Raw genomic sequence first — 27,703 nt, 5'->3', positions numbered from 1 at the left:
CTTGCATTAATGTGGTATTTACAGGTAATCACGCTGTAATAGCATGCGTTCTCAGAAATGTTAAGTTCACAAAGCTACATGTATCACATTGGAACAACCGAAATAAAATGTTCAAATGTACCTACTTTCTGTATTTTAATTTAAGAAACCTACCTGTTACCAACTGTTCGTCTAAAATTGTGAGCCATATGTTTGTGACTATTACAGCGGCATCTAACACAAAGCGAAAAAAGTGGTCCAACTAAAACATTCATATTTCTTTATCTTCTACACGAATATGTAATAAAAATGGGGGTTCCTATTAAAAAAAAAAACGCAGTTGATATCCGTTTGATCTATGGCAGTGCCATCTAGCGGGCCAACCATAGCGCCATCTGGTTTCCCCCTTCAAGCTAGACAAGTTTCGTTCTTTGTAGTTTTTTTCGTTTGACGCATATTTCGTGAGATATTTGGCCCGGTCACGATCAGTTGTCCACCCTGTATATGCTTTATATTCTTAGTGGAAGACGTGTCTTGAAAATATGTAATTCTGTCAATGCTGCCGTGCCACCATCTAGTAATGACATGTTGTTGCAGTCTTCGTCATATCAGTGAACAGTCACGGCATAATTAGTAAAATTATACGATCCTACGCTTCTTGCTGCCCATTAATAATAAATATTGCTTCGCGCTACAGATTTGAGGAAGGTAGGCCACTGGTTGCTGTATTGGAATGCTGATGAGTTAGGGAAAAAACGCATTGTGGTTTTGTAAAACAGTGAGGTATTTCGTGGAACATAAGCTAGTGAGGAACTCTCTATTTTCAGTAGTATCTGGAGGTCTTGCTCTTAAATTACATCATGATCTTATGCGTTTAATGAAGCGATTAAATAACTATTCTTTCGCGCCTGTACTCAGAAATTACAGATGCAAGGAAAAAAGATCTCATTGCACTGCTGTTGGCTGTAAGCTGAAAAACAAAATATGTTCTGAATCATAAACCACAAATATGGGCTGTCATCTTCGACCCAAATTCGCTTAATATGTGGGTGGTGTGTGAGTAGACAGACCTCAGAAGAATTTTAAAAAGTGTTTGGCGCAACCACAGCCTTCTGAGCCTAAACATTCATTTTCACAAAGATGTTATTTTCAAATAGTACTTCTTTAAGGACTAACAGCTAGTTTCGAGCGTTCCTCGTTCTCAAGTGCATAATAAATGCCGATACACCATGCTAGGAAGGAGTAAAAATCAGAAATCACATGCCATGCACAGTCAGGCATAGCATGGTCGTCACTGTATGTGCACTACCCTGGAATATGTGTGCATTAATCGTACTCACAAGCATCTATTTCCAGTACCGGTACAAGTCTACAATACAGGGCTATTACAAATGATTGAAGCGATTTCATAAATTCACTGTAGCTCCATTCATTGACATATGGTCACGACACACTACAGATACGTAGAAAAACTCATAAAGTTTTGTTCGGCTGAATCCGCACTTCAGGTTTCTGCCGCCAGAGCTCACGAGAGCGCAGTGAGACAAAATGACGACAGGAGCCGAGAAAGCGTATGTCGTGCTTGAAATGCACTCGCATCAGTCAGTCATAACTGTGCAATGACACTTCAGGACGAAGTTCAACAAAGATCCACCAACTGCTAACTCCATTCGGCGATGGTATGCGCAGTTTAAAGCTTCTGGATGCCTCTGTAAGGGGAAATCAATGGGTCGGCCTGCAGTGAGCGAAGAAACGGTTGAACGCGTGCGGGCAAGTTTCACGCATAGTGATGTGAAAGATTCAGTGTTTAAACCTCCTCTACCAAGAAACGTGCCAGAACTGCGAGCTCGCATCAACAATGCTTTCGAACTCATTGACGGGGACATGCTGCGCCGAGTGTGGGAGGAACTTGATTATCGGCTTGATGTCTGCCGAATCACTGAAGGGGCACATATCGAACATTTGTGAATGCCTAAAAAAACTTTTTGAGTTTTTGTATGTGTGTGCAAAGCATTGTGAAAATATCTCAAATAATAAAGTTATTGTAGAGCTGTGAAATCGCTTCCATCATTTGTAATAACCCTGTAGAATACAATTATCGTTACCTATGCCCATGTTTCTCTTATTGCTTAGGAGTTCTTCTTACATTATCTGGACGGCTTTTTAATTAAAATACCAACGACTAAAGACAAAGAAAACTGAAAATTAGATACTTTTTGTCTAACTGCCGTGAGTACGATATACATAAAAGAAATACTAAGCAAATCTCATTTATTAAGTGAAGGTTATTCCCCCACTGAATATCAAAAACACGCTTTTTCAAGATGAAGATCGTAAGTACATAAACATAATTCCGATCCGTATTACTTCAAAGTTCAGTTATAGCTCCGGTATGTGCACATGTTGATTTCACAGCTGTAGCTACTGCACACAATGGTTGTTTATAAAATAATGATTGGCAGAAAATCAGAGCAAATTAATAGCGTATTGTTACACTTTTAAGATAATATCGAGAAATGGCAACGGGACAACGAGCTCGGCGTTATCATCGATTGTATCGAGAAGGAGTGTCTTGTACACGGAGCAGAGGAATCTATACCATCTAGGTGACCTACATTACAGTGCCTACAAATCTCGAAACTTACCTAGAAAAATTATAGAGAATTTGCTTCTTTCGTGGTCTGGCGACCACCTGCAGATAAGAGTTTGTATGGTAGGTACTATTCCGCCCTGGAACAAAGAGAAAATTATATCCAAATGCAAGTGGGCTGTATATTGGTGGACGTGAGGTTATTTCTGAAACACCACTCATGAGGTATGTCACTGTGCACACCAGAGCGTTGAATTCAAGTTTAGAGAAACAAATTGACGCTTATAGAATTAATTTAAAATATTACTGACAAAAAAAAAAAAAAAAAATACGGCGCAACCTCCGTCATCAATTTGAGTGCAGCTGTCCTTCTGACACTGCGTCGTGTATTTATTCTTCGTCCTCTTTAACTTTCCTATAAATATTTATTTCGTTTAGGTACATTATAGGCATTCATATTTAACGAAATTTAATCTCTCACTATAGTCTTGCAAGTGCCCTTGATGTACATTGATCAGCCGGAACACTATGACCACCTACCCACTACCCTTCCAGGTGATAGCAGCGTCACCTGTCGGGGATTGATTGCAAGTCAGACACATGCACGGTGCATGTGATACAAATGAGCGTATTGCCAAATGTGGAATGGGGAACGCGCGTGTTCTATCTGAGTTTGACGGAGGGCAGATTGTGACATCCCAGAGGCTCGACACGAGCATTTCGGAAACTGCACGACTTGCCGGGTGTTCGAGGAGTGACGTGGTAAATGTCTTCAACAAGAGGCGAAATCAAGGTGAAACCCGGTCCAAACGTCGTGGGTTTGGGCTGCCACCCCTCATTACAGATGTCGGACGTTGTAGGTTGGGCAGACTGGAAAACAGGACGGGCTACGAACTGTGGCGGAAATGACAACAGACTTTAATTCTGGGCAGAGAACACGTGTGACTGAACACACAGTGCACCGAACACGCCTAACGATGGACCTCAGAAGCCGACGACCCATGAGTGTGCCGATGTTAGCATCCCGCCATCGGCAACTACTGTACGACTGAAACGGACGCGTGATCATCGGCACTGGACGTTGCCACAGTGGCAGATCGTTGCATGGTCTGCTGAACCCCGATACCTTCTTCATCATGTCGATCGGAGAGCGCGAATCTATGGTCTTCCAGGGCAACAGCTCTTTACCACCTGTACTACGGTACGACGGCCATGTAGTTTCGTACTTGAATGCAAACCACGTACACCTTTCATGACGACCACGTTTCCCGTGTCATTTTTCAGCAAGATAATGCTCCATGTCATAGGGCCAGGAGCGTGATGGAATGGTTCGAGGAACACAGTGGCTAGTTCCAATTGACGTGCAGGTCCCCCATCTCGCCAGATCTGCATCCGTTCGAAAGCATCTGGGATGAAATTGAACGTAGCGTCATAGCTCATCGCTCCCCTACCCGGAATTTACGGGAATTAGGTGACTTGTGCGTGCAGATGTGGCGCCAACTCACTCCAGCGACCTACCGAGGCGTCACTGCGTCCATACCGCGATGCCTCGCCGTTGTTATTTGTGCCAAAGGTGGACGTACCAGCTATTAGGTAGCTGGTCATGATGTTCTGGTTGATCAGTGCATATGACTAATTTATGTTGAAGGGCAGTGATTGCAATAAATTCCTTGCCTTTTCTAGGGGGAGAAGGGGAGGACGTTCTTTAGTGCATGATAATGCCTGTTGCTGCTCGTTTCCAAATCAGTGCCCTAGAGCATTTCCATTAGCATTTCAATTCGTAAATTCGCAGAGAGGAAGAAAAAGAGTAGAAAAAATACCTGCACCGTCCCTTGAATCAGCCTGTTGGCAAACAGGACGTAGTCACCAGCCCACGCTGAAGCTGGAGTTAGAATAGAGAGCACAGACGAAACAAAGATGCCGACTGCGAATACGATCTTCCCTCCGAAGTGATCTGCCAGCATGCCACCAGGAAAGTGTCCGATTACGTAGCCGTAGTAATAGGCGGCCAGGATCTCACCCTGCTTCTGCTTGTCCCACGCGAAGTCGCCATCCTGCAAAAAAACAGACAGTGTGAAATAACTAAGTTTGCAGCACCAACCTCTTCTTTCATTTAGCTGTACATGCTGACATGAAAAGCATATGATGAAAAGGTACATTATGAGAGGGCATCGAGCGGGTAACTCCTTGTGTAAAACCGAGCGAGGTGGCGCAGTGGTTAGATACTGGACTCGCATTCGGAAGGACGACGGTTCAATCCCGCGTCCGGCCATCTTGATTTAGGTTTTCCGTGATTTTCCTAAATCACGCCAGGCAAATGCCGGGATGGTTCCTCTGAAAGGGCACGGCCGACTTCCTTCCCTAAACCGATGAGACCGATGACCACGCTGTCTGGTCTCCTTCCCCAAACAACCAACCAACCAACCTTGTGTAAAGAGACAGGAAAATACAGTAACTAGGGTGGATGAAGAAATACAAAACAAAGTTAGGGGGAAAAAGACTTTGTAGTTGGAGTGAGGGAGCAGAAAGACTCTTCGAGTTCTGCAATAAACTTCAGTTAGTATTTGCGAATACACTGTTCAAGACTCAAAAGAGGAAGAGACGTGCTTGGAAAAGGCCTGTGGTTTCGGGAAAAATCCTCTGGTTTATATCGTGACGAGACACAGATTCCGAAACGAGGTAATGGATTGTAAGGCGTACCTAAAAGCATATATACATCGTCAAAAAAGTTCAGAGACCTATTTTAATCCTACCGTATAAGCGATGTCAGCGCAGTAACTACGATGGCATCTTGAACAAACAGCTGTAAACGCCTGATGCCCATTAGACCAGTCACTTGTGAGCAGGCAGTGCAGAAAAGGTTATCGCGCCTACCCGCCGATTTCGTTCAGATTTATGTTATATGCTAGGCTTGGCCATAAATTAAAATGGGAGCTCCACATGGTCATGAGTTTAGAAAAAACTACCATTATAGCGCTGGTCGGGCGTGGCATGAACCTTTTACGTTAAGGTAGTTTCGAGGTAGCGGAAGGCACCGTGAAAACAATTCAGAATCCGATGGACGTGGCGTCAAGTCCCTACGCGGAAACTCTCTTTTTAATTTCAATTTTTGCGTTACTTACTGTGCATATAAATTGACATAATAGTCAGTATACTGTATTTCTAAATATTTTCGTAAAAGGACGAAAAGGACATGCAAAATATAATTTCGGATGCAAATACGTTTCCAGGATAGAACTGCAGAACATACACGAGAACTTCGTATATAAAATAATCTAGTTCTGTTGTTTTACAGTTGATGACACACATATGCTCCGGCGATATTCATCGTAAAAACGGGGAAGCACTAATTTTCTCGGCATCTTGCACACGTTATAAACGCCTAATTTTAACACTTACACTGTTGTTTTAGAATTTCTATAGAAAAACAAGCTCGGTTTATAATGACAAAAAAATGTTCTCTCTAATCGCAAAGTTTGGTAGCTAATCACGTGTGATGTACACTCTTCTTGTGATGTGATTTCTTTTACTCTCTCGACGATAAGAGCAGTTTCGTACATTGTTGATCAAATCCGTTACCTCACATGTCAACAGCCTTGCCGTAGTGGTAGTACCAATTCCCGTCAGATCATCGAAGTTAACTCGCTGTCGGGTTTGGCTAGCACTTGTACGGATGACCGTTCAGGTCTGCCGAGCACTGTTGGCAAGCGCGTTACACTCAGACCTCGTGAGGAGAGCAGAGGAGACGTATCGGCTCCAGTCTCGAAAGCTGAGCCGGTCGCTGTGACCGAGCGGTTGTAGGCGCTTCAGTCCGGAACAGCGCGCCTGTTTCGGTCGCAGGTTCGAATCCTGCCTCGGGCATGGATGTGTGTGATGTCCTTAGTTAGGTTTAAGTGGTTGTAAGTATAGGGGACTGATCACCTCAGATGTTAAGCCCCAAAGTGCTTAGAGCCATTTGAACCATTTAAACGAAAGCTGATAACGGCCGGGAGAGTGGTGTGTTGACAACATGCCCTCCATATCTGCATCTACATCTACGTCTACATCCATACTCCGCAAGCCACCTGACGGTGTGTGGCGGAGGGTACCTTGAGTACCTCTATCGGTTCTCCCTTCTATTCAAGTCTCGTATTGTTCGTGGAAAGAAGGACTGTCGGTATGCCTCTGTGTGGGCTCTAATCTCTCTGATTTTATGCTCATGGTCTCTTCGCGAGGTATACGTAGGAAGGAGCAATATACTGCTTGACTCCTCAGTGAAGGTATGTTCTCGAAACTTCAACAAAAGCCCGTACCGAGCTACTGAGCGTCTCTCCTGCAGAGTCTTCCACTGGAGTTTATTTATCATCTCCGTAACGCTTTCGCGATTACTAAATGATCCTGTAACGAAGCACGCTGCTCTCCGCTGGATCTTTTCTATCTCTTCTATCAACCCTATCTGGTACGGATCCCACACTGCTGAGCAGTATTCAAGCAGTGGGCGAACAAGTGTACTGTAACCTACTTCCTTTCTTTTCGAATTGCATTTCCTTAGGATTCTTCCAATGAATCTCAGTCTGGCATCTGCTTTACCGACGATTAACTTTATATGATCATTCCATTTTAAATCACTCCTAATGCGTACTCCCAGATAATTTATGGATTTAACTGCTTCCAGTTGCTGACCTACTACATTGTAACTAAATGATAAGGGATCTTACTTTTTATGTATTCGCAGCACATTACACTTCTCTACATTGAGATTGTGACACTATCGGATGAGGATGATACTGCGGTCGGTCGGCACCGTTGGACCTTCATAGAGGTCTGTTCGGACGGAGTCCTTACCTCACGATAAAAATAGACGTCACAGCGTTGCACTAGCGGAATACACTTCGGTGGAATCACTCTAAAACTGCACCGTGGCAGTCCTTCGACATCTCGAGAAATCTCGTAGTATAATCGTGGATCTGTTTGTCCTCCCCACGCGTCAAATGATAGAAGAAATTTGTTCTCTTGCTCTTAGGGCTTCATCATATCAGCCAAAAAGGTTTTGTGTAAAACTTTCCAAGATTTTGATGAAATAACGACGAGATTCCTAAATTTTCCTGCAAGAGTAATAGAAGGCAGATTTCAGACTACCTAACAGATCAAAACGAAAATTTCTGTTCCGACACTGACAATGTTGAGTGTTTATGGAAAAAGTTCAAGGCAATCGTAAAATGCGTTTTAGACAGGTACGTGCCGAGTAAAACTGTGAGGGACAGGAAAAACCCACCGTGGTACAACAACAAAGTTAGGAAACTACTGCGAAAGCAAAGAGAGCTCCACTCCAAGTTTAAACGCAGCCAAAACCTCTCAGACAAACAGAAGCTAAACGATGTCAAAGTTAGCGTAAGGAGGGCTATGCGTGAAGCGTTCATTGAATTCGAAAGTAAAATTCTATGTACCGACTTGACAGAAAATCCTAGGAAGTTCTGGTCTTACGTTAAATCAGTAAGTGGCTCGAAACAGCATATCCAGACACTACGGGATGATGATGGCATTGAAACAGAGGATGACACGCGTAAAGCTGAAATACTAAACACCTTTTTCCAAAGCTGTTTCACAGAGGAAGACCGCACTGCAGTTCCTTCTCTAAATCCTCGCACAAACGAAAAAATGGCTGACATCGAAATAAGTGTCCAAGGAATAGAAAAGCAACTGGAATCACTCAATAGAGGAAAGTCCACTGGACCTGACGGGATACCAATTCGATTCTACACAGAGTACGCGAAAGAACTTGCCCCCCTTCTAACAGCCGTGTACCGCAAGTCTCTAGAGGAACGGAGGGTTCCAAATGATTGGAAAAGAGCACAGATAGTCCCAGTCTTCAAGAAGGGTCGTCGAGCAGATGCGCAAAACTATAGACCTATATCTCTTACGTCGATCTCTTGTAGAATTTTAGAACATGTTTTTTGCTCGCGTATCATGTCATTTCTGGAAACCCAGAATCTACTATGTAGGAATCAACATGGATTCCGGAAACAGCGATCGTGTGAGACCCAACTCGCCTTATTTGTTCATGAGACCCAGAAAATATTAGATACAGGCTCCCAGGTAGATGCTATTTTTCTTGACTTCCGGAAGGCGTTCGATACAGTTCCGCACTGTCGCCTGATAAACAAAGTAAGAGCCTACGGAATATCAGACCAGCTGTGTGGCTGGATTGAAGAGTTTTTAGCAAACAGAACACAGCATGTTGTTATCAATGGAGAGACGTCTACAGACGTTAAAGTAACCTCTGGCGTGCCACAGGGGAGTGTTATGGGACCATTGCTTTTCACAATATATATAAATGACTTAGTAGATAGTGTCGGAAGTTCCATGCGGCTTTTCGCGGATGATGCTGTAGTATACAGAGAAGTTGCTGCATTAGAAAATTGTAGCGAAATACAGGAAGATCTGCAGCGGATAGGCACTTGGTGCAGGGAGTGGCAACTGACCCTTAACATAGACAAATGTAATGTATTGCGAATACATGGAAAGAAGGATCCTTTATTGTATGATTATATGATAGCGGAACAAACACTGGTAGCAGTTACTTCTGTAAAATATCTGGGAGTATGCGTACGGAACGATTTGAAGTGGAATGATCATATAAAATTAATTGTTGGTAAGGCGGGTACCAGGTTGAGATTCATTGGGAGAGTGCTTAGAAAATGTAGTCCATCAACAAAGGAGGTGGCTTACAAAACACTCGTTCGACCTATACTTGAGTATTGCTCATCAGTGTGGGATCCGTACCAGGTCGGGTTGACGGAGGAGATAGAAAAGATCCAAAGAAGAGCGGCGCGTTTCGTCACCGGGCTATTTGGTAACCGTGATAGCGTTACGGAGATGTTTAATAAACTCAAGTGGCAGACTCTGCAAGAGAGGCGCTCTGCATCGCGGTGTAGCTTGCTGTCCAGGTTTCGAGAGGGTGCGTTTCCGGATGAGATATCGAATATATTGCTTCCCCCTACTTATACCTCCCGAGGAGATCACGAATGTAAAATTAGAGAGATTAGAGCGCGCACGGAGGCTTTCAGACAGTCGTTCTTCCCGCGAACCATACGCGACTGGAACAGGAAAGGGAGGTAATGACAGTGGCACGTAAAGTGCCCTCCGCCACACACCGTTGGGTGGCTTGCGGAGTATCAATGTAGATGTAGATGTAGAACTCATCCACTCTTTTCCGTATTCTCAGTCCAAATGAGCCACTACTCTCTTGCAGCCATATATAGACTGTTGACAACAATTTTCCAGAAAGAGTTATAGGATACTGCATTGTATACGAGTGGGTTATTTTGTTCGTATCCCAACGTTTCACAAGAACTACTTTCGCCCCTCGGTGGTCCAGGTTCGAGTTATGACGATTGATACTGGCAATCTGGAAAGAGAACATACAATAGTAAATGATGAATTTTGCGTGGCGTTGAAAGAAGTATTTTAGTCGAAGGTCGACGAATGAGAATTCTCGACTAACCTATTTGATCTGACACTTTAATTGCAATCCCTTCGTGGAAAGTTTTTTGTAGTGTCCTTGTTGCCGCTGTAAGTACATTCCTGCCATGGAAATTTATTTCATAAATCTTTCTTTGCCTTTCATTTCCAATTCCTTTATGAAATTATTAATAAATTCAATACACTGAGCGTTATTTAGGTTCATTTACAGTTTAAGTAACGTCAAAATTGAAAATAAAAGAAATAAAAACGTTTTCGAATAGAGACGCGGTACCACGCCCCTCGGGTTGCCTATCTGTTCACTTGCCGCTGGGCTAACCCCTGACTGACAACCGCTCTAACGTAAATGGTTGACGCCTCGCCCGACCAGCGCTAAAATACTATTTTTTTTCCAAAGTATTGGCTATCTGGAGCTCCATGTACATGTTCAGAGGCATCACAGGCAGCACAGATCATCGCCGTCGTCCCCCACCCCACCCTACAGCACACTAGGGATGGCGGTTACCACTGCAATAACAACCCATTTTCCCCGTTTATTAGTCTTTTTATTTTCTTGTCGTAAACGAAGCCATCCAACAAACGGTGATAACGAATAGGAGCGGTCTCCTTGTAAGTAGTGGCCGTCCGGCTGTAGTGTTTCACGTTTGCTGTGTTAGAAATCGCAGCGGAAACATATATTTAAGTCAAGGGTTCAAGATATTCTCTATGACGTTTTGAAAAAGAAAAACGTGTGTGCAAACAAAGCCAAGGCGCTGCAGTCATGGACTGTGCGGCTGGTCCCGGCGGAGGTTCGAGACCTCCCTGGGGCATGGGTGTGTGTGTTTGTCCTTAGGATAATTTAGATTAAGTAGTGTGTAAGCTTAGGGACTGATGACCTTAGCAGTTAAGTCCCATAAGATTTCACACACATTTTTTGAACAAACAAAGCCCTCCGGCGACTTGATTGAAATGCAGAATGTGGACTTTTTTTCTGAAAAAATCATCACTGGTGACGATACTTCGTGCTGTCAGTATGAATCCTTCACAAAATGACAAAGCGCAGATCTGACATGAAAGACCAACGCTTTTAATACATAACTGACATTCAAGCTATTGGAACGTGCTAGTTGAATAGCGTCCCAAAGAAGGGGAGGGGAGAGAGAGAGAGAGTGTAGAACAGAAGTGTTAAAACTACCATCTTAAATTTTCTATATTTTTTGTCTAGTCTCAAACGTTTACGACTGACAGGATAAACTCACATTACAATAGATATGGTAGACATCGGACTGAAGTTTAAGGGTCTCATCAAGTTTATTTATTTATTTAATCATATGGCTAGGGCCCCCCGTCGGGCTCACCGTTCGCAGGGTGCTCGTCTTTCAATTTGACGCCACTTCGGCGACCTGCAGTCGATGAGAATGATAGCATGAGGATGAGAACAGCACAACACCCAGTCGTTGGGCGGAGAAAATTCCCCGACCCAGACGGGAATCGAACCCGGACCCAGAGGATTCACAATCCGTCACGCTGACCATTCAGCTACAGGGGGCGGACGTCTCATCAATGACCAACGAAGCTGTATTCTCTGCTGAGGAAAGATCATCCACAGTTGTTGTAACTGGCCCTTGATAACCTGAATACTGACACTGGGACTGAGTTGACTTCCGAGATACTCTCACACTCGTACTATTGGGGAGAGATCTGAGTATCTCACTGCCCAAGGAGTACTTCAACACCAAGCAAACAGTTCAGAGAGACATGTGCGACGTGTAGACGAGCATTGTCCTGTTGAAATAGGGACCGCAATACTGTCGCATGTGAAGCAACACATAAGGACGCAGCATGCCAGTCATGTATTATTGTGCCATTAGAATTCACTAATCACTACTAGCCGTGACCTGAAGTCATACCCTATCGCTCCTCATACCATGACACCAACAGTAACACCGCTGTGCCTCTCCAAACCATTGGAAGAATGGGACCTCTCCCTATGTCGCTACCGTACTAGCTGACGATGGTCATCCAGGGTGTGTTCAAAACTGTTGCTGAGCACAATGCGAAGGCGTTCATCAGCAGTACTTTCTTCCCAGTTATAGCACCACTCCAAACAGAGCGACTGTGTTGTGTTAACGACAGCTTACATGTGCCACTTTTATTCCTTCTTCTCGCGGCTGATACTCTCTGACCAATGGAGCGGGATGACACAGGGTATTGCAGGTATTCCTTTACATATTCTCGTATGGCAGACGCAGATGTAAATGAGTTATGACTTTCTCGGAGCACAATGAAGTGGTCCTCCCTTGTGATGGTCAGCCATGACCGACCAAAGCCTTGACAACGACTTGCCTGTCGTGAAGTTCCCTTGCAGCCCAACATTGAGCCTTTGTCATACACAAATGCCGTAGAAATCTGGAAATTCCATGATACACCAACAAGCGAAATGGTTTCCACCATTAGATCCTTTTCATACTCTGCCATATACTGATAATTTTCTCTTACATCAGTACGTGGCATCTCCGTGTCCTTAACAATATTCATGTAACGTTTGATGCTGTTCAAACCCCCTATATACACTGCCAGGTCTGATAACAACACTAAGCACCAACAACATTAATGCACTCTGACGACCATCCTACCTCTTACAGAGCATATTACAACCCTAGTAATTTACATACGCACCAAAGATGTGTACGTGCGCGAAATTACATTGATATCAAACCGTGTATTCTTGCTGCTTTACATTTTTAACCATGTAGTGTGACCAATTAAGAGTTGTTGTTGTTGTGGTCTTCAGCAGCTCTCCATGGTACTCTATCTTGTGCAAGCTTCTTCATCTCCCAGCACTTACTGCAACCTATATCCTTCTTAATCTGCTTAGTGTTTTCATCTCTTGGTCTCCCTCTACGATTTTTACCCTCCACGCTGCCCTCCATGCAAAATTTGTGATCTCTTGATGCCTCAGAACATGTCCTAACAACCGGTCCCTTCTTCTTGTCAAGTTGTGCCACAAACTCCTCCCCAATTCTATTCAATACCTCCTCATTAGTTATGTGATCTATCCATCTAATCTTCAGCATTCTTCTTTAGCACCACATTTCGAAAGCTTCTATTCTCTTCTTGTCCAAACTATTTATCGTCCATGTTTCACTTCCATACATGGCTACACTCCACACAAATACTTTCTGAAACTACTTCCTGACACTTAGATCCATACTCGATGTCAACAAATTTCTCTTCTTCAGAAACTCTTTCCATGCCATTGCCAGTCTACATTTTACATCCTCTCTACTTCGACCATCATCAGTTATTTTGCTCCCCAAATATTAAAACTCTTTTACTACTTTAAGTGTCTCATTACCTAATCTAATTCCCTCAGCATCGCCCGACTTAATTCGACTACATTCCATTATCCTCGTTTTGCTTTTGTTGATGTTCGTCTTATATCCTCCCTTCAAGACACAGTCCATTCCATTCAACTGCTCTTCCAAGTCCTTTGCTGTCTCTGACAGAATTACAATGTCATCGGCGAACCTCAAAGTTTTTATTTCTTCTCCATGGATTTTAATACCTACTCCGAACTTTTCTTTTGTTTCCTTTACTGCTTGCTCAATATACAGATTGAATAACATCATGGACAGGCTACAACCCTATCTCACTCCCTTCCCAACCGCTGCTTCCATTTCATGCCCCTCGACTCTTATAACTGCCATCTGGTTTCTGTACAAATTGTAAATAGCCTGTCGCTCCCTGTATATTACCCCTGCAACTCTATAAAATTATCGTGTACTCGTAAAATAAAGCAAATGAATTAACGGAAGATTGTCACTCGTTAAAAAAACAGGCGCCAGTTCTATGGTCTTCTGGAAACAATATTAGAAAAATTTCGAAAGTCATTTCACTATATTCGCAGTGGCTGAGAGCAGAAAGCAGACCCAGTTTTCACTATAGGAGAGACTCGCTCACTTTGCGACCACCCGGACCCCTGACCGCCAGCTCCCCCGGACAGGCGTCAGGGTCGAAGAAGACGAGGGCGCTGCCGTTGGAGTCCCGCTCCAGCACTGCCGTCTCGTTGACCATGTCCACGATGGCCACCGACAGGTTGACGCGCATCGCGAGGCTGATGCCCAGACCCAGCAGGCACAGCAGCGCCATCGTGTAGCGCGTCTTCCACAGACCTGGGCACACAGGCACATCGTCGTCCAAATCAGCTCTCTGAACTTTCAGGTGTCAGATGACAAAAGTGAATGAATTTAACAACTGTGCAATAGAGGTTTGTGGAATTCAAAGTCATACATCATTATGTGAAAACAATATAATTTTTTTTAATTCATAGCCCTGTGACACTATTCGTGTTATATGACCCCATTCAATGCTACACCTCGTCCATATTTCTTGGCCTTGGTGGACACCAATCAACTTCCTACTTTCCAAATGTGAAATGTACCATTGCTGAATTTTTCCCTACTCTCTCAACCTTTCATTGCTCGTGCGGGGATGACACTTGTGATTCACAAAATTGTCACACTCTGTTTCATCCAATTGGACTGGAGTTCGCGCCATTTTCTGTATCTTTCCGTTAACTCTCCATCCGTTAATATCATCCATTACTGGCTTTAGGTTACGAAAGTTACATTGTTTATGAAACGTTATTATAGCTTGGAGGACACTGGGCATCCACGCGAGCTCCGTTGTTACCATCCGAAAAAAATTTGTGTATTGCAATCCTAGATTCAATTCAGCTTTTATTTGCGTAATTTTAGGTGTATCGAAACTAATTAAGTTAATTTGAGTATTATCTAGAATACTTACCGAAGGGAAGTAAATATTCCCTTTACTTTTATCTTGTGGAAAAAATGCCAGAAGTAAAGTGTTTGGACTACTAGAGGTTTATGTGAGATTAGCTATCCAGTCTGTTCGTACTTTCTGCCAGAAATCTTAAGTGTGTCGTTTCTTTAGTAATTTATGATCAAAGATCCCAGAAAGCGCTTTTATACTGACAGACTATTAAGAGAGTTTTCCTGATCTGAGAGTTGTTAACATGTGTGTAAAAGTGGAAAAGTAGGTAAGCTACAGCTATTGCCAAAAGTGAGACTCATTTCTTTTCTCATAAAACGAAACATTATTCCAGAGCACTGGCAAAATAGCCAGTGCAGAGGTCATTTAATTTCTTTTTTAACATATTCTGGTCTAGACCTGGAGCGCATGTACATAGCCATTTTCAGGAGATAAATCACAGCGCCTACTGTAACTGAACCTGATAACGTAAATATTTATCTGATTTTTTCAAAGAGAAATAAATGTATTATGTAGAACATAGGTGTAATAAATACAATGAGCCTGAATACTTAAAATACGTCTTGCTTAAATTGTGTAAAGATTTTGATAATAAGTGTGAAGATTGATTGTGTAGTCTGTGCAGTGGCCTAGAGTAAAACAAATCAGCAGAAACCCCTTACTACCTTTGAACAGTTCATAACCTGGAGTTGCGATGGTACTAGCGAGCTGGCCGGGACCCACCCAGCCGTGGCAAATGACACAGGTGTAGGCATCTGGAGCCCAAAGCTCAGCTCGTCGTCTGTCTGTCTAGCAGGCACCTCGGTAGCTGGAAGGGCCTCAGACACAGCCAACCGATTCGGCTCATATTTGGCAGGACGCTTGTGAACCCCACCTGCATTGAAAGACTGTAAGATATTTGGTTCAATACAATAACCGCCCCCCCCCCCCCCCCCCGTACACCAGCACACACACTCTCTCTCTCTCTCTCTCACACACACACACACACACATACGCACACACACACATACACATACACACACACCACGCACTGTTTTTGAGAAGCCATCCCTAAAACATATGGCACGCATTCGACTCCAAATGGATGGTATCGATACATAGTCGAAAACTGAACGTGTTTCATCATTTATGGGGGTCTCCAAACATATTTTCCTAGATATCGAGGAAACAAATTTTTGCAATTGCCAGTAATGCTTCCCTGAGGTAAATGCTGTTCAACGAAATCGCCGCTGGTATAGCGACCAAGGCATCTGGCTGGGGAGCAAATACCCTCTGTTAAGTTTACTAAATGCACTCTGCAGTTCTTTCCCATTTGCATTTTTTCGTATTGAAACTGGTAGAAATAGGTCGATTTAAGGTCACAACCACATGGATACAATAACGATTCATAGCACAGTTTATAATTAACTTTCAGGCGATGTGATTGGTGGTAAAACAGATCTATTTGGAGTTTGTTATTTGTTTTACTGGAATTTATACGTACTTTGGATGTCCCACACGCAAAGCTACAATTTTGAACAGCTTATTATTCGCACGCAGTCTTTGGCCAGAGTATCTGCGGCCCTGGAAGATGGGCTTGTCCGGTCGGCGCTGCTTGGCAGCGAGGAGAGCGGGAGTTGCATCGTTAGAGCAGTAGCGAGACAGACGCCGAGCAGAGGACTCGTGGCAGTCTGGACGTGTGGTTAAGTGCATCTGTGTTTAAGTGAACTGATTTGTGTTTGAATGTTGCGAAACAGAGAAGAAAGATTCGATTAGTGATTAGACTGAAGTGAAATGTTATGAGATTAGAAAACTATATGAACTAGGAATGAAGGTACTATTTTTTATTTAGTTGCGCTTCAATCGCGCGTAGTTTGGAGCCATTTTTGAATGAGACATCCATATCAGGGAACTTTAGATATTTCATTAAAAATTCAGTAGTGTTCACTGTAAAGTATTTTTTATGTTTAGCAATTATTTGTCTCACATTTTTGAGAGTAAGAGTTTGATATCAGTGATGCCCTTTGCCATTGTTAATGACTGTTGTAACACGAATTTCACACAATTAATAATATAACAGATAATTTAAAATCAGTTTATTATGGAAATATTTCACCTAAGAGCATTGTCCACATCTTCGATACAAGTCATTTTTATTTAAAGAGTTTCTCACTCAATGATGTGTATATTATAGTTTACTTGTTGTCTAGAGCATTGCTCTAAGCTGTCAGCAACTGTAGTTCGAAATTTGCAGCTGGCGAGCAGCAAGCAGGGAGCACAGTTTTTCCAAGCAATTACATTGCGAGGTAACATATTTTCGTTTCAGGATCAGTTGGCTACTAAAATTGTAAAAGCACAGGCACCGTTTCGTGAACGGCATTATAAGGCAGATCATTAACGCACATGGACCACTTTGTTTAATTGTTGTTGTTGTTGTTGTTGTGGTCTTCAGTCCTGAGACTGGTTTGATACAGCTCTTCATGGTACTCTGTCCTGTGTAAGCTTCTTCATCTCCCAGTACCTAGTGCAGCCTACATCCTTTTGAATCTCCTTAGTGTATTCATCTCTTGGTCTCCCTCTACGATTTTTACCCTCCACGCTGTCTTCCATTACTAAATTGGTGATCCCTTGATGCCTCAGAACATGTCCTACCAACAGATCCCTTCTTCTAGTCAAGTTGTGTCACAAACTCCTCTTCTCCCCAATTCTATTCAATACCTCCTCATTAGTTATGTGATCTACCCATCTAATCTTCAGCATTCTTCTGTGGCACCACATTTCGAAGACTTCTATTTTCTTCTTGTCCAAACTATTTATCGTCCACGTTTCACTTCCATACATGGCTACACTCCATACAAATATTTTCAGAAACGACTTCCTGACACTTAAATCTATACTCGATGTTAACAAATTTCTCTTCTTCAGAAATGCTTTCCTTGCCATTGCCAGTATACATTTTATATCCTCTCTACTTCGACCGCCGGCCAGTGTGGCCGAGCGGTTCTAGGCGCCTCAGTCTGGAACCGCGCGACCGCTACGGTCGCAGGTTCGAATCCTGCCTCGGGCATGGATGTGTGTGATGTCCTTAGGTTAGTTAGGTTTAAGTAGTTCTAAGTTCTAGGGGACTGATGACCTTAGATGTTAAGTCCCATAGTGCTCAGAGCCATTTGAACCAACCATCTACTTCGACCATCATCAGTTGTTTTGCTCACCAAACAGCAAAACTCCTTCACTACTTTCAGTGTCTCATTTCCTAATCTAATTCCCTCAGCATCACCCGACTTAATTCGACTACATTCCATTATCCTCGTTTTGCTTTTGTTGATGTTCATCTTATATCCTCCTTTCAAGACACTGTCCATTCCGTTCAGCTGCTCCTCCAGGTCCTTTGCCGTCTCTGACAGAATTACAATGTCATCAGCGAACCTCAACGTTTTTATTTCTTCTCCATGGATTTGAATACCTACTCCGAATTTTTCTTATGTTTCCTGCACTGCTTTCTCAATATACAGATTCAATAACATCGGAGCAGAACAAGTTGCAGGTTGAATTCGTTGGCCAATGGAGGGCAGCAATGGCACTGATTCAGGAACAGTGATGTTCAGCAATGAAATATAAGTGCTGACTTTAAGTTTATGGTCCTATTTGGTTGGTTCTTGACTTTCCCTTTCTTTTTGTTTTTTGTTTTGCTTCTCTGTTATGCTGAATGCTTACAGTGGTAACATCACAAGGGCTTCAAGTACTGAGGGTAAAGGTGCATCACCTTGGGAGGCAATTCACAACATGAGAAAGCTGGGAAATATGTCAGAGTAACGTACAATTAGGTCAAAAGCTTAATAATGTAGTGGAGGAGAGACGGGAATGCTAAAATCCTAGCATACCCTTACCTGTCCTTAATGCTAGCGCTGCCTCGTTGGTAGCCCAATTTTCTGGTAGAACTGGCAAAGATATTTTTGTTTTCTTTAATAATTTGTATACAGCCACAAAGTTAGGGAACTCGTATGACAAGTAGTTGCTAAGTATGGGTTCGTTGAAAGCTAGCAGGGATGTTAGGGCTTAAGTGATATGCGACAAGATCTTACCAGATGCTCAGTCCTTCGAGAACTTACAGAAAGCGTTAGTAGAAGATTACAGAAGGAAAAATACATCTAGATATTATCGAGAATAGTTTCATGGTGTAGTTCGAAAACAAGGGGAATCAGAAGAAAGCTTTTTAGATCGTAACAGGAGAATCAATGTTAATAAATATGAGGTGACTGATAACGACAGCTCCAATAGCGCCATTTTGCAAGAAGTGGAGCAAAGGGCGCTTGATGCATTTTTGTGAGGTCTGCCAGACGGAATGTCACGTAAAGTACGGATGGGATTCCCATAAACCCTAAACAAAGGTGTAGCACATGTGATTGCTTTGATTGCGGTCAACATAGTGAACAAGCCGAAGGACAGTAAGGTGGTCTTCATATGTTATAGATGTGGCCATCTGCAGCACTTGTAAGAAATTATGTTATTACCCTTAAAGGAACTGTCCGAGAAATACATGTCTGCAAGCAAGCATTTATTTCATTACATTGTATAAAGAAGGGCAAGATAGGTCATCTACTCGAGAAAGTTAAATATGGAGACCAATTCCTGCAAGACGGCTGAGGAAAACACAAAACCTGCCCACAGGCTTTAACGGATGAAACACGTGAAATAAGAGGGTACATTAAATCGTTTGAAGGTCGCAACAGCCACTACAGCTTGAGGAAGACAGAACAAATTTACCTATAACAGTTTTTGAATATTAAAAAAATGTTCATTATTTTGAAGAAGAAGTTTAAGTATCAGATTGTATCGTATCAAACATACTCCACGATATATAAGTTTTAAATATCTACGATATTATACTTGTGGTTCCTGCGATGAGTAGCTAGCCAAGAAGAAAAATTTTCAGAAGGAACTGACCTTAACATCGCCTGCTGAAAATTAAGTACGACTTCAGTCTGAACTTTGATCCAATGAAACAGCTCATGAATTGCACCTTAAAAAGCAAATTTTTTCCATGACAAGAAGCAAAAACCAAGGAAGGAATGTCAGAAAGATCCATCAACGGTTGCAATAACGATGGAATACAGTAAGAATTTCCCTTGTCCAAATATAAAGACAAATGAAGGTTATTATGAACGGCAGTTGTCTATATTTATTTTCAGTTTTCATGTTTTAGCAACAAGGGATAGTTATTTTTATATGTATCCAGAGATCACAGGCCGAAAAAGAGCAGACGAAGTTTCATCGTTCCTTTTTCATTTTGTACACAGTTTTCTAGATCCAACTGGAGATCTTCCGTGATTCCTAAGGAGAGTGAAACAAGAATTGAAATGTGTTCAGATTCCTTCACCGTCTAGTCTGTGCAGAAAAACGATTGGACTTTCTAAACATGACACTCCCTATAAAGGGTCATTCGTACCAGCACTAGGGCAGTTTGAAAGCAGCTACAATGGAGCGTATGATAAGCTTCGTTACTTATTTCATGAAAGATAAGGCGAGCTACCATCTTGAAAGAAGGCGACTTCAACCTGCTCGATATGAAGGTACGGTAATTCCAATACAACAATTGTGTTGAAGTGTTTTCATTTATTAAAGTAAGTCCTTTTAATATGGGCCTTATAACCATGTTCTCATTACTTTACAGGCGATCTCGAAGTAACTACTGAGAAATAAAGAGATTTGCAGGACTAGAAAAGATTTTGCTGTAGTGAAGTGTAAATATATTTCCATGGTGTTCGGCATTAGTCCCACTCATTGAAGAAGTACAGACTATTTCATAGTGTATTATTAGAAGATAGCAATAGATTATCTGTTATAATGAGAATTTAAGTAAATGTAAAGTCTTTGAAACCTTGTAGCTAAACGCAATATGTCATCTACTTATCTTTTTTTTTCCTCTGTACGAGCTGCATTCATGATAAAATGCATCATATAGTTGTAAAACTTAATAAAATGTGTGTAATTTCACCTGTGACCTTTCCCTGGAACATATGTTATCACGTTAAACGAAAATAAAGAATTTAACTTGAAACTTTATATGTCGTCCCCTGAAAAAAAAAAACGAGAATTGTGACTTATCAGATTTTTTCACATAACTCTATTCAAAAAGGGAGCGAAATTTCACTGGATTCAGGATTGTGAGGCAGCCTTTGTGTGATTAAACGGGTTATTGACCACTTATCCTGTCCTCACTTTCTTAGACTATCATAATCATGCCCTGTGATGAGTACTGAGCCAAGAAGTGGATGGAACAGAATGCTCGATGGATTATGTTTCCAGTCATCTCAATAATTCACTACGCAAAAGGAAATGCTTAGACAACAGCATCTCCTATTTTCGTTGTTTCTTGTACAGGCGAAATTTTAAGGTAATATCGTGTCATGCAGCCTTGAAATACATTATACGCTTTAAAGATCCAACGTTCGCTTGGAACTATGCACTTTGCGGCCAAACGAATTTGTTTTTGATGTTGTTACTCGATCACGGAAATCTTTTGGCAACATGGCTGGACCGAGTTGCAGAATACTCACCATAGAATGTATTGGTGCAGGCGCAAAAGAATGGCACATAGCCAGGCCACTGACCTGGACTGTCAGCTGTTATGAAACAAGTGCGCATCAGTGCTGGCACCATCCCGACACCATGCCTCCTTTCATGCTGGGATTCAAATCTCCTGGATTCATCGGATTAATGAAAAAGCAGTATCTTTCGGTGCTTTACGGATTACGTTCGAATAACTACGGAACAACATGGACTAGTTTTCAAATTTCTATCAGACGTCTGTTGCAAGTTTTGAAAAGATGCGCTGTCCAGATCCAGAATACCAAAATGAGGAATTATTTTCAACCTTTAGAAATGCTGGAAATTGCGGTACGATAAGAGAAATGCATAACACGCACTACACTTGTAGAAAATTTATTCGCTACCGGTTTCGATCACGGACCATGATCACAGCGGAAGAATATCTACTGTAACAACTTCACGTGTAATACATGCCATATAAACAGCAACGTGTACAATCCTTGCTGACTTGAAAACGTCAGAAAACTGATGCTTAACGCCCCGTAATGCAGTACCAACTTTCGTACTGTTTCATGTAAATAATGGCGTATACTTCATTGGTTAAATAGCATGTATGCTATGTGAAGTTGTTACTACACAAATATTTCCTCTGTGAAGATGGCTCACGATTGAAACCGGTAGTGAATGAATGTATTGCAAGACAACACAATGTGTACGATGCATTTCTCCAAATGTATCGATGCTGTTGACAATTCCTGAAAAAAAAATTTGATCATTACAGTAAGGTAAGCAATAATATCGGAAAAGTTGTGCAGTATTGAAAGGATGATCACTTTCAGTGAAAAACTTCAAGTTTGTCAACCACCATCTGATATCGAAAGTACTATAACTGCCGCAGAAGAAGTAAATGCAGCAGTCAATGTATCTGTGAATACGTTGATAGTTCCGTCTTACGCCTAAATCTCGACTGAACATGCTTCGTGTGAAAGGTTCTATGGGACTCGCACTTTCAAGAAAAGTTGTATTTCTTGCAAGTGTTGTAAAAATGTTGCCATTCTGAAGAAAGAATCTGCTGGTCTGGTTGACCTGGCAAAAGTTTCTGCGTTTTAAAATTTTGTATTGAGTGAATACCACCATTATGAAACTGACTAATGCGTCCTCATTGAAATCTTATATTCAAGGTTTAACGCTTCTTGAAAATGACATGCAGAGGTCGCCGTCCGATCCTTCTCCTGATATTATAGACCTATAGACTAGATCTGTGCACCGTACAGTTAAATAAGCAACACGATTTCTCCCTACCTTATTCCATTCATCACGTAATACGAGGGTCGGTCAAAAAGTAATGCCTCCCATTTTTTTTCTACTTAAAGAAATTAAGTTAAGTGAAAAATTTGAATTTGGCGCCATTTCTCAAACCTTCTTCTGCAATCCACTGCAGTAGTAACTTTCTGTGTCAACAGGTGGCAGCACAGCAGAAGTTTGTAAGATGGCCGACATCGATGTTCGTTTGAGACAGCGTTGTGTGATTGAATTCTTGAATGCAGAAGGTGAAACGCCCATACGCATTCATGAAAGACTGAAGAAGGTGTATGGTGTTGTGACAGTGGATGTGAGCACTGTTAGACGATGGGTTCGTCGTTGTAAGGAAGCTGAAGGGCAAACACCATTGACTGACGAAAAGCGGAGCGGCAGGCCGGTGAGTGCAGTGACTCCACACAACATTCAGCAAGTTGATGACATCATTCGTGGTGACCGTCGGGTGACTGCAGATGAAGTGTGTCGCATTATTTCTCTTAGTAAAGGCAGTGTGATCACGATTATTAAACAATTGGGGTACTCAAAAGTTTGTGCACGGTGGGTTCCAAGAATGTTAACTGATCAGAATAAAGAGGCAAGGAAAACAATAGCCTCCCAACACTTGCAGCGCTTCCGTTTGGAGGGAGATGAGTTTCTGAAAAAAATTGTGACCGGGGACGAAACATGGGTGCATTTTTTTGAACCCGAATCAAAGAGGCAGTCAATGGAGTGGCGTCACACAAGCTCGCCGAGGAAGAAAAAATTCAAAACTGTGCGATCGGCAGGGAAAGTTATGGCAACAGTTTTCTGGGATACAGAGGGTGTGATTCTGGTTGATTTTTTGGAGCAGGGATGCACAATAAATTCTGTTCAATACGTCACAACCCTCAACAAACTTAAAGCACGTCTTCAGCGAGTTCGCCCAACAAAATCAATGGCAGATGTTCTTCTTTTGCATGACAATGCAAGACCACACATCAGTCGTCACACCTCTGACGAGATTGTCAAAGTTGGATGGGAAGTTTTGCCTCATCCCCCATACAGCCCTGACCTGGCACCATCAGACTTCCATCTGTTCGGGCCACTAAAAGAAGCTCATCGTGGGATTCATTTTGAAGATGAGGAGGCCGTCAAAACATCCGTGCGTCAATGGCTTAGGAAGCAGAGCTGTGATTTTTACCGTGCTGGGATACATGCCCTTGTTCAAAGATGGACCAAAACTGTAGAGATGGGCGGAGATTACATTGAAAAATGACAAAATGATCCTCAATGTTGTGGTTTTCAACCTATGTAATTGCATTTAAATTTCCTGACAATTAAACGTAGAAAAAAAATAGGAGGCATTACTTTTTGACTGACCCTCGTACTAGAGTAAATGTATCGTAGATTGTATGTAACGAACAGTAATTACCACTGTTTGACGAAAGGAGAAGAGTTTGCCGGCCGCTGCGCCCGAGCGGTTCTAGGCGCTTCAGTCCGGAACCGCGCTGCTGCTATGGCCGCAGGTTCGAATCCTGCCTCGGACATGGATGTGTGTAATGTCCTTAGTTTAGTTAGGTTTACGTAGTTCTAAGTCTAGGGGTCTGATGATCTCAGATGTTAAGTCCCATAGTGCTTAGAGCCATTTGAACCATTTGAGAAGAGTTTCAGCTTTCAAGAGAACATTACTGAACTCGAATTAAGGAAATAAGTCAGAATTTTATATGGTACGTGTAATCTAATGCATAGACGTTGTTAACCGATACATAACTACGCGATGCACGCACTTCTTATTGTGCTACAGACCCAAAGTCTTCGTCTATAGCTGCACATTCTTCTCTCTATGACTTCGTTGTGGCAGTGCAAACTTTGTGTACATCTGCAGTCATACCCCATAGGTAGTCATTTTCTGTATCACAGTATTTAATTAATTCCTCTGTGTCGATTTCAACATAATCCGAGTACATGCAGACACGGCAATTCTGCGAAACGGCGTCCACCTCTGCAGTGGTAAGCCACCGTGACTGTGGTCGCCAAATGGCAGTTTCTCGTCTCTGTAAATTGCTGCAGCATATGAAAACCTACATTGCACACTGTAGGTTAATTATCTATAAGCCGGACATTTACCATACGACGGAAACAGTAGCGTGTGAAAGAGCCCCCCATTTGTGGCCTCCGACCCGTTGGTAGCTGGTACGCAGTTCATAGCTTTTGCTCTGCTTACTTGTGATTACGTGTTTCAAGTTCAAGGCCATGCGGTATCATTCTTACTTCATGAAGTACAGAATGCCTATGCTCTATTTTTTTTTATCCACAAGCGCTGCAACTGAAAAATTACTCGCGTAAAGTAAGAATTTTGAGACTCGTGGCTTGAAACTGGAATACAGCCACCATCGCCCGAAGACACAAACAGTTTGTGCCTGTTCGGGGTGTTTGATGACAGATTCAGCGGCGCTTTCTCGTTATCAGTGAGATAAGATATCATATTCTCCTATGACGCATAGTGTACTACTGTGTTGTCTACCAGAAAAATCATGCTGCTTGTAGCAGATAATCAGCAGGCTCATACTGCTTTTAAAACAATACATTAGTTCTGTTTATGCGATACCCAACAGAACTTCTAAAACTCTGTATTCTTCACTTCATTCTTCATAGCCAAGGTCTCTAACGTACGCCTTTGCGGTGGTGTCGACTCGGAGGTAAGCCGATTCGAATCCTGGTAGTGGATGAAATTTTCACGGCCGGTATTTGACTTCGAAGAGAATTGAGTAATTTTCCCAATCACCAAACTTTGTATTAAATTCCAGATTTCTCTGGAGCGTTACGTGAAGTGAGCGCATGTAACATTCTTGATGGTGGTCCGTCCGTCGCACGAGGACGTTAAAATCGACGGTCCCCTTGACTCTGTGCCGGCAAAGGATTTCTCCCTCCCCTTTGTCTCATCCACATCGTCATCATACAAACATAACACACTATGCACACATATATACACTCACATTCAGCAGATACTCATACGAAACAACTCACATTTGCAAAAGGACAGCACCCAGTTTGCTCGGAGGAACATAGCCCTTTCCCACTACGTGGCTGTACATACACGTCTTGCGGTCTCCTAGCCAACAGCGCCATACCGCTTTCCTCAACTCCCATTTTAGAAAACAGCGATACGCCTCACAGGTTGAGATACTGATTCCTATTCGGGAGAAGATGTATTTACCGTCCAGTCATCCTGATCTAGACCTTCCGTATTTCCCTAAATCGGTAGAGATAAATCGTGGCATGGTTCCTTCAACAAGGCCATGGTCGATACGTTGCCTCTAATGACAGCGCTGTTTAAGTAACGTGAAATTCTAACCTTCCTTCCTGTTCAGCGGCTGCGTGAGAACTTACCAGGGCTGTCCTGAGGAGCTGTCGCCATGGCTGCTGTTCCCCTGTGCTGCGCCTCTGCGGGGAGCTGATGTGCGGCAAGGCGACGGCGCCGCTGTGTCAACTAGGACGTGATCTTGCTGCTGGCTCCTGACGCTTGCTTTTATCTGCCCATTCTCCTGATTCGGCGGGAAAGGGGTAACAAGACAGGGTGGGGAGATACATATTTAGGCGCAGGGAAAGACTTCATTGTGCCGCTAAAGAGATCGTAACCGTATATTGCTTTTCAATTCTCTTTTAAGAACAATGACCTTTAATTTACCGATGTCAGTAGTGACTGAGGCCCGAGACTGTGGGTTAAATTACTTGAAATAATACAACAACCAGACACTTTCTGTACAGCTTCATTTATTCCACGACTTGTTTCACGCTGTCACTCATCTTCAATTGGCCTAATAGTCTCTTTCTCTCGTGCATATACCCATAAAAGCAAGGAGACGTAAGTGAAAGAATTATGTACCTTGTAAGCAAAATAGCGTATGACGTTCGAAGCAAGGAGAACATAAGATTCTTTGTTCTGACATGATTGTCATAAGGAGCGCGACTAAAACATATTTTAGAAGTTTATTTGACTCTACAGTGGAGAAGCCAAAGTCACAGCTTATAATTTTTTTTCTTTAAAAAGAAAGGGTTACGTTACCGGTTTCGACGAATACGTCGCCATTTTCAAATGTAGAAACATCAGTTGGAGAATATATAACAGGAATTATGACCACACATTTGACAAAAATTATGAGAAATAATGATACCAGGCAACTGAGTCAATGGTGGCACAACAAAGTCACTACAAGTTGTGCCTATGCTTGCCCAAATGTTCTTTCTATCTCCTAATGTAGAATAGATAAAATCTACAAGATGACGAAATTTACCAAGAATTGCTGCAATGTGTCCTGCTGTGACATAACGATCGTATGTGTGATATAAATTCAGAACTCTGAAAATTAAACAAACAAATGTATATTTAATCATTGTCATGGCGCAAACTCCCTTGAGATAAACACATATAATAACCTCACCGTAAGTGTATCATGCACAGCAAGCTTGCATATGGAATGCAGTACATAATTTTACTATGTTCCGAAAAAAGAATCTCAAAATATAATGTACTTTCATGTAGGACTGGCACACTACTAACTTGCTAATATATCATTGCGCCATTTGCATGGTAGCCCATTCTGTCACTAGAGGGCATGACTGTAGTATAGAAACACAAGGAACAAAACAGGGCCTACATAATGTACAATAACAGGCACTACATGGCACCACTGTCAAGTCTTAACGAAACTAGTCTCTAGTTGAAATATAAACACAAACTGAACACTGGTACATAATCCAAAACATTAGTATACATTGGTTTCAGCTTTAAAATTAGCTAGCACAGCATAGTCCGTAAGACATGATAACAAAGAAACGAAATTTCCTCTCAATACAGCATTATAACAATCAAAATATTGTTGGGCACACATTACAAAATGCCAGTCTCATGTTTCTCATTAAGATGTCGTTTGTTACAGTCTGTCACACAGTCAGTTACAAAAACAAATTAAAATCCTATTTATCACCAGTATAAAGAGCTGGATGTGTTGTGTATTTGAATGGTGGTGAGGGGGAGAAGGGAATAATTTAATTTTCTTTGAAATCAATTTTATCAGGCTCCCTGTATATATT

At 42.3% G+C, this 27,703-nt stretch overlaps 1 protein-coding gene across 1 annotated transcript in view; it reads right to left on the bottom strand.

Moving 5' to 3' along the window:
• Positions 1-26,094, bottom strand: part of LOC126474147 (sialin-like) — an 86,922-nt gene extending 60,828 nt beyond the window's left edge. Inside the window, exons 1-4 of the mRNA XM_050101601.1 lie at positions 26,000-26,094; positions 13,973-14,184; positions 4,390-4,623; positions 2,625-2,709 (exon numbers count right to left, since the gene is read on the bottom strand). Coding sequence (XP_049957558.1) covers positions 2,625-2,709; positions 4,390-4,623; positions 13,973-14,184; positions 26,000-26,027 — 559 coding nt within the window. The 5' untranslated portion in view covers positions 26,028-26,094. The remainder of the gene's footprint in view (positions 1-2,624; positions 2,710-4,389; positions 4,624-13,972; positions 14,185-25,999) is intronic.
• Between the last annotated feature and the right edge of the window lie 1,609 nt (positions 26,095-27,703).

Source organism: Schistocerca serialis, chromosome 4 (genome assembly GCF_023864345.2).
Source record: "Schistocerca serialis cubense isolate TAMUIC-IGC-003099 chromosome 4, iqSchSeri2.2, whole genome shotgun sequence".
Taxonomy (NCBI): Eukaryota; Metazoa; Arthropoda; class Insecta; order Orthoptera; family Acrididae; genus Schistocerca; species Schistocerca serialis.
The sequence above is the reverse complement of the archived record's forward strand: the minus strand, read 5'-3'. Positions and strand labels throughout refer to the sequence as shown.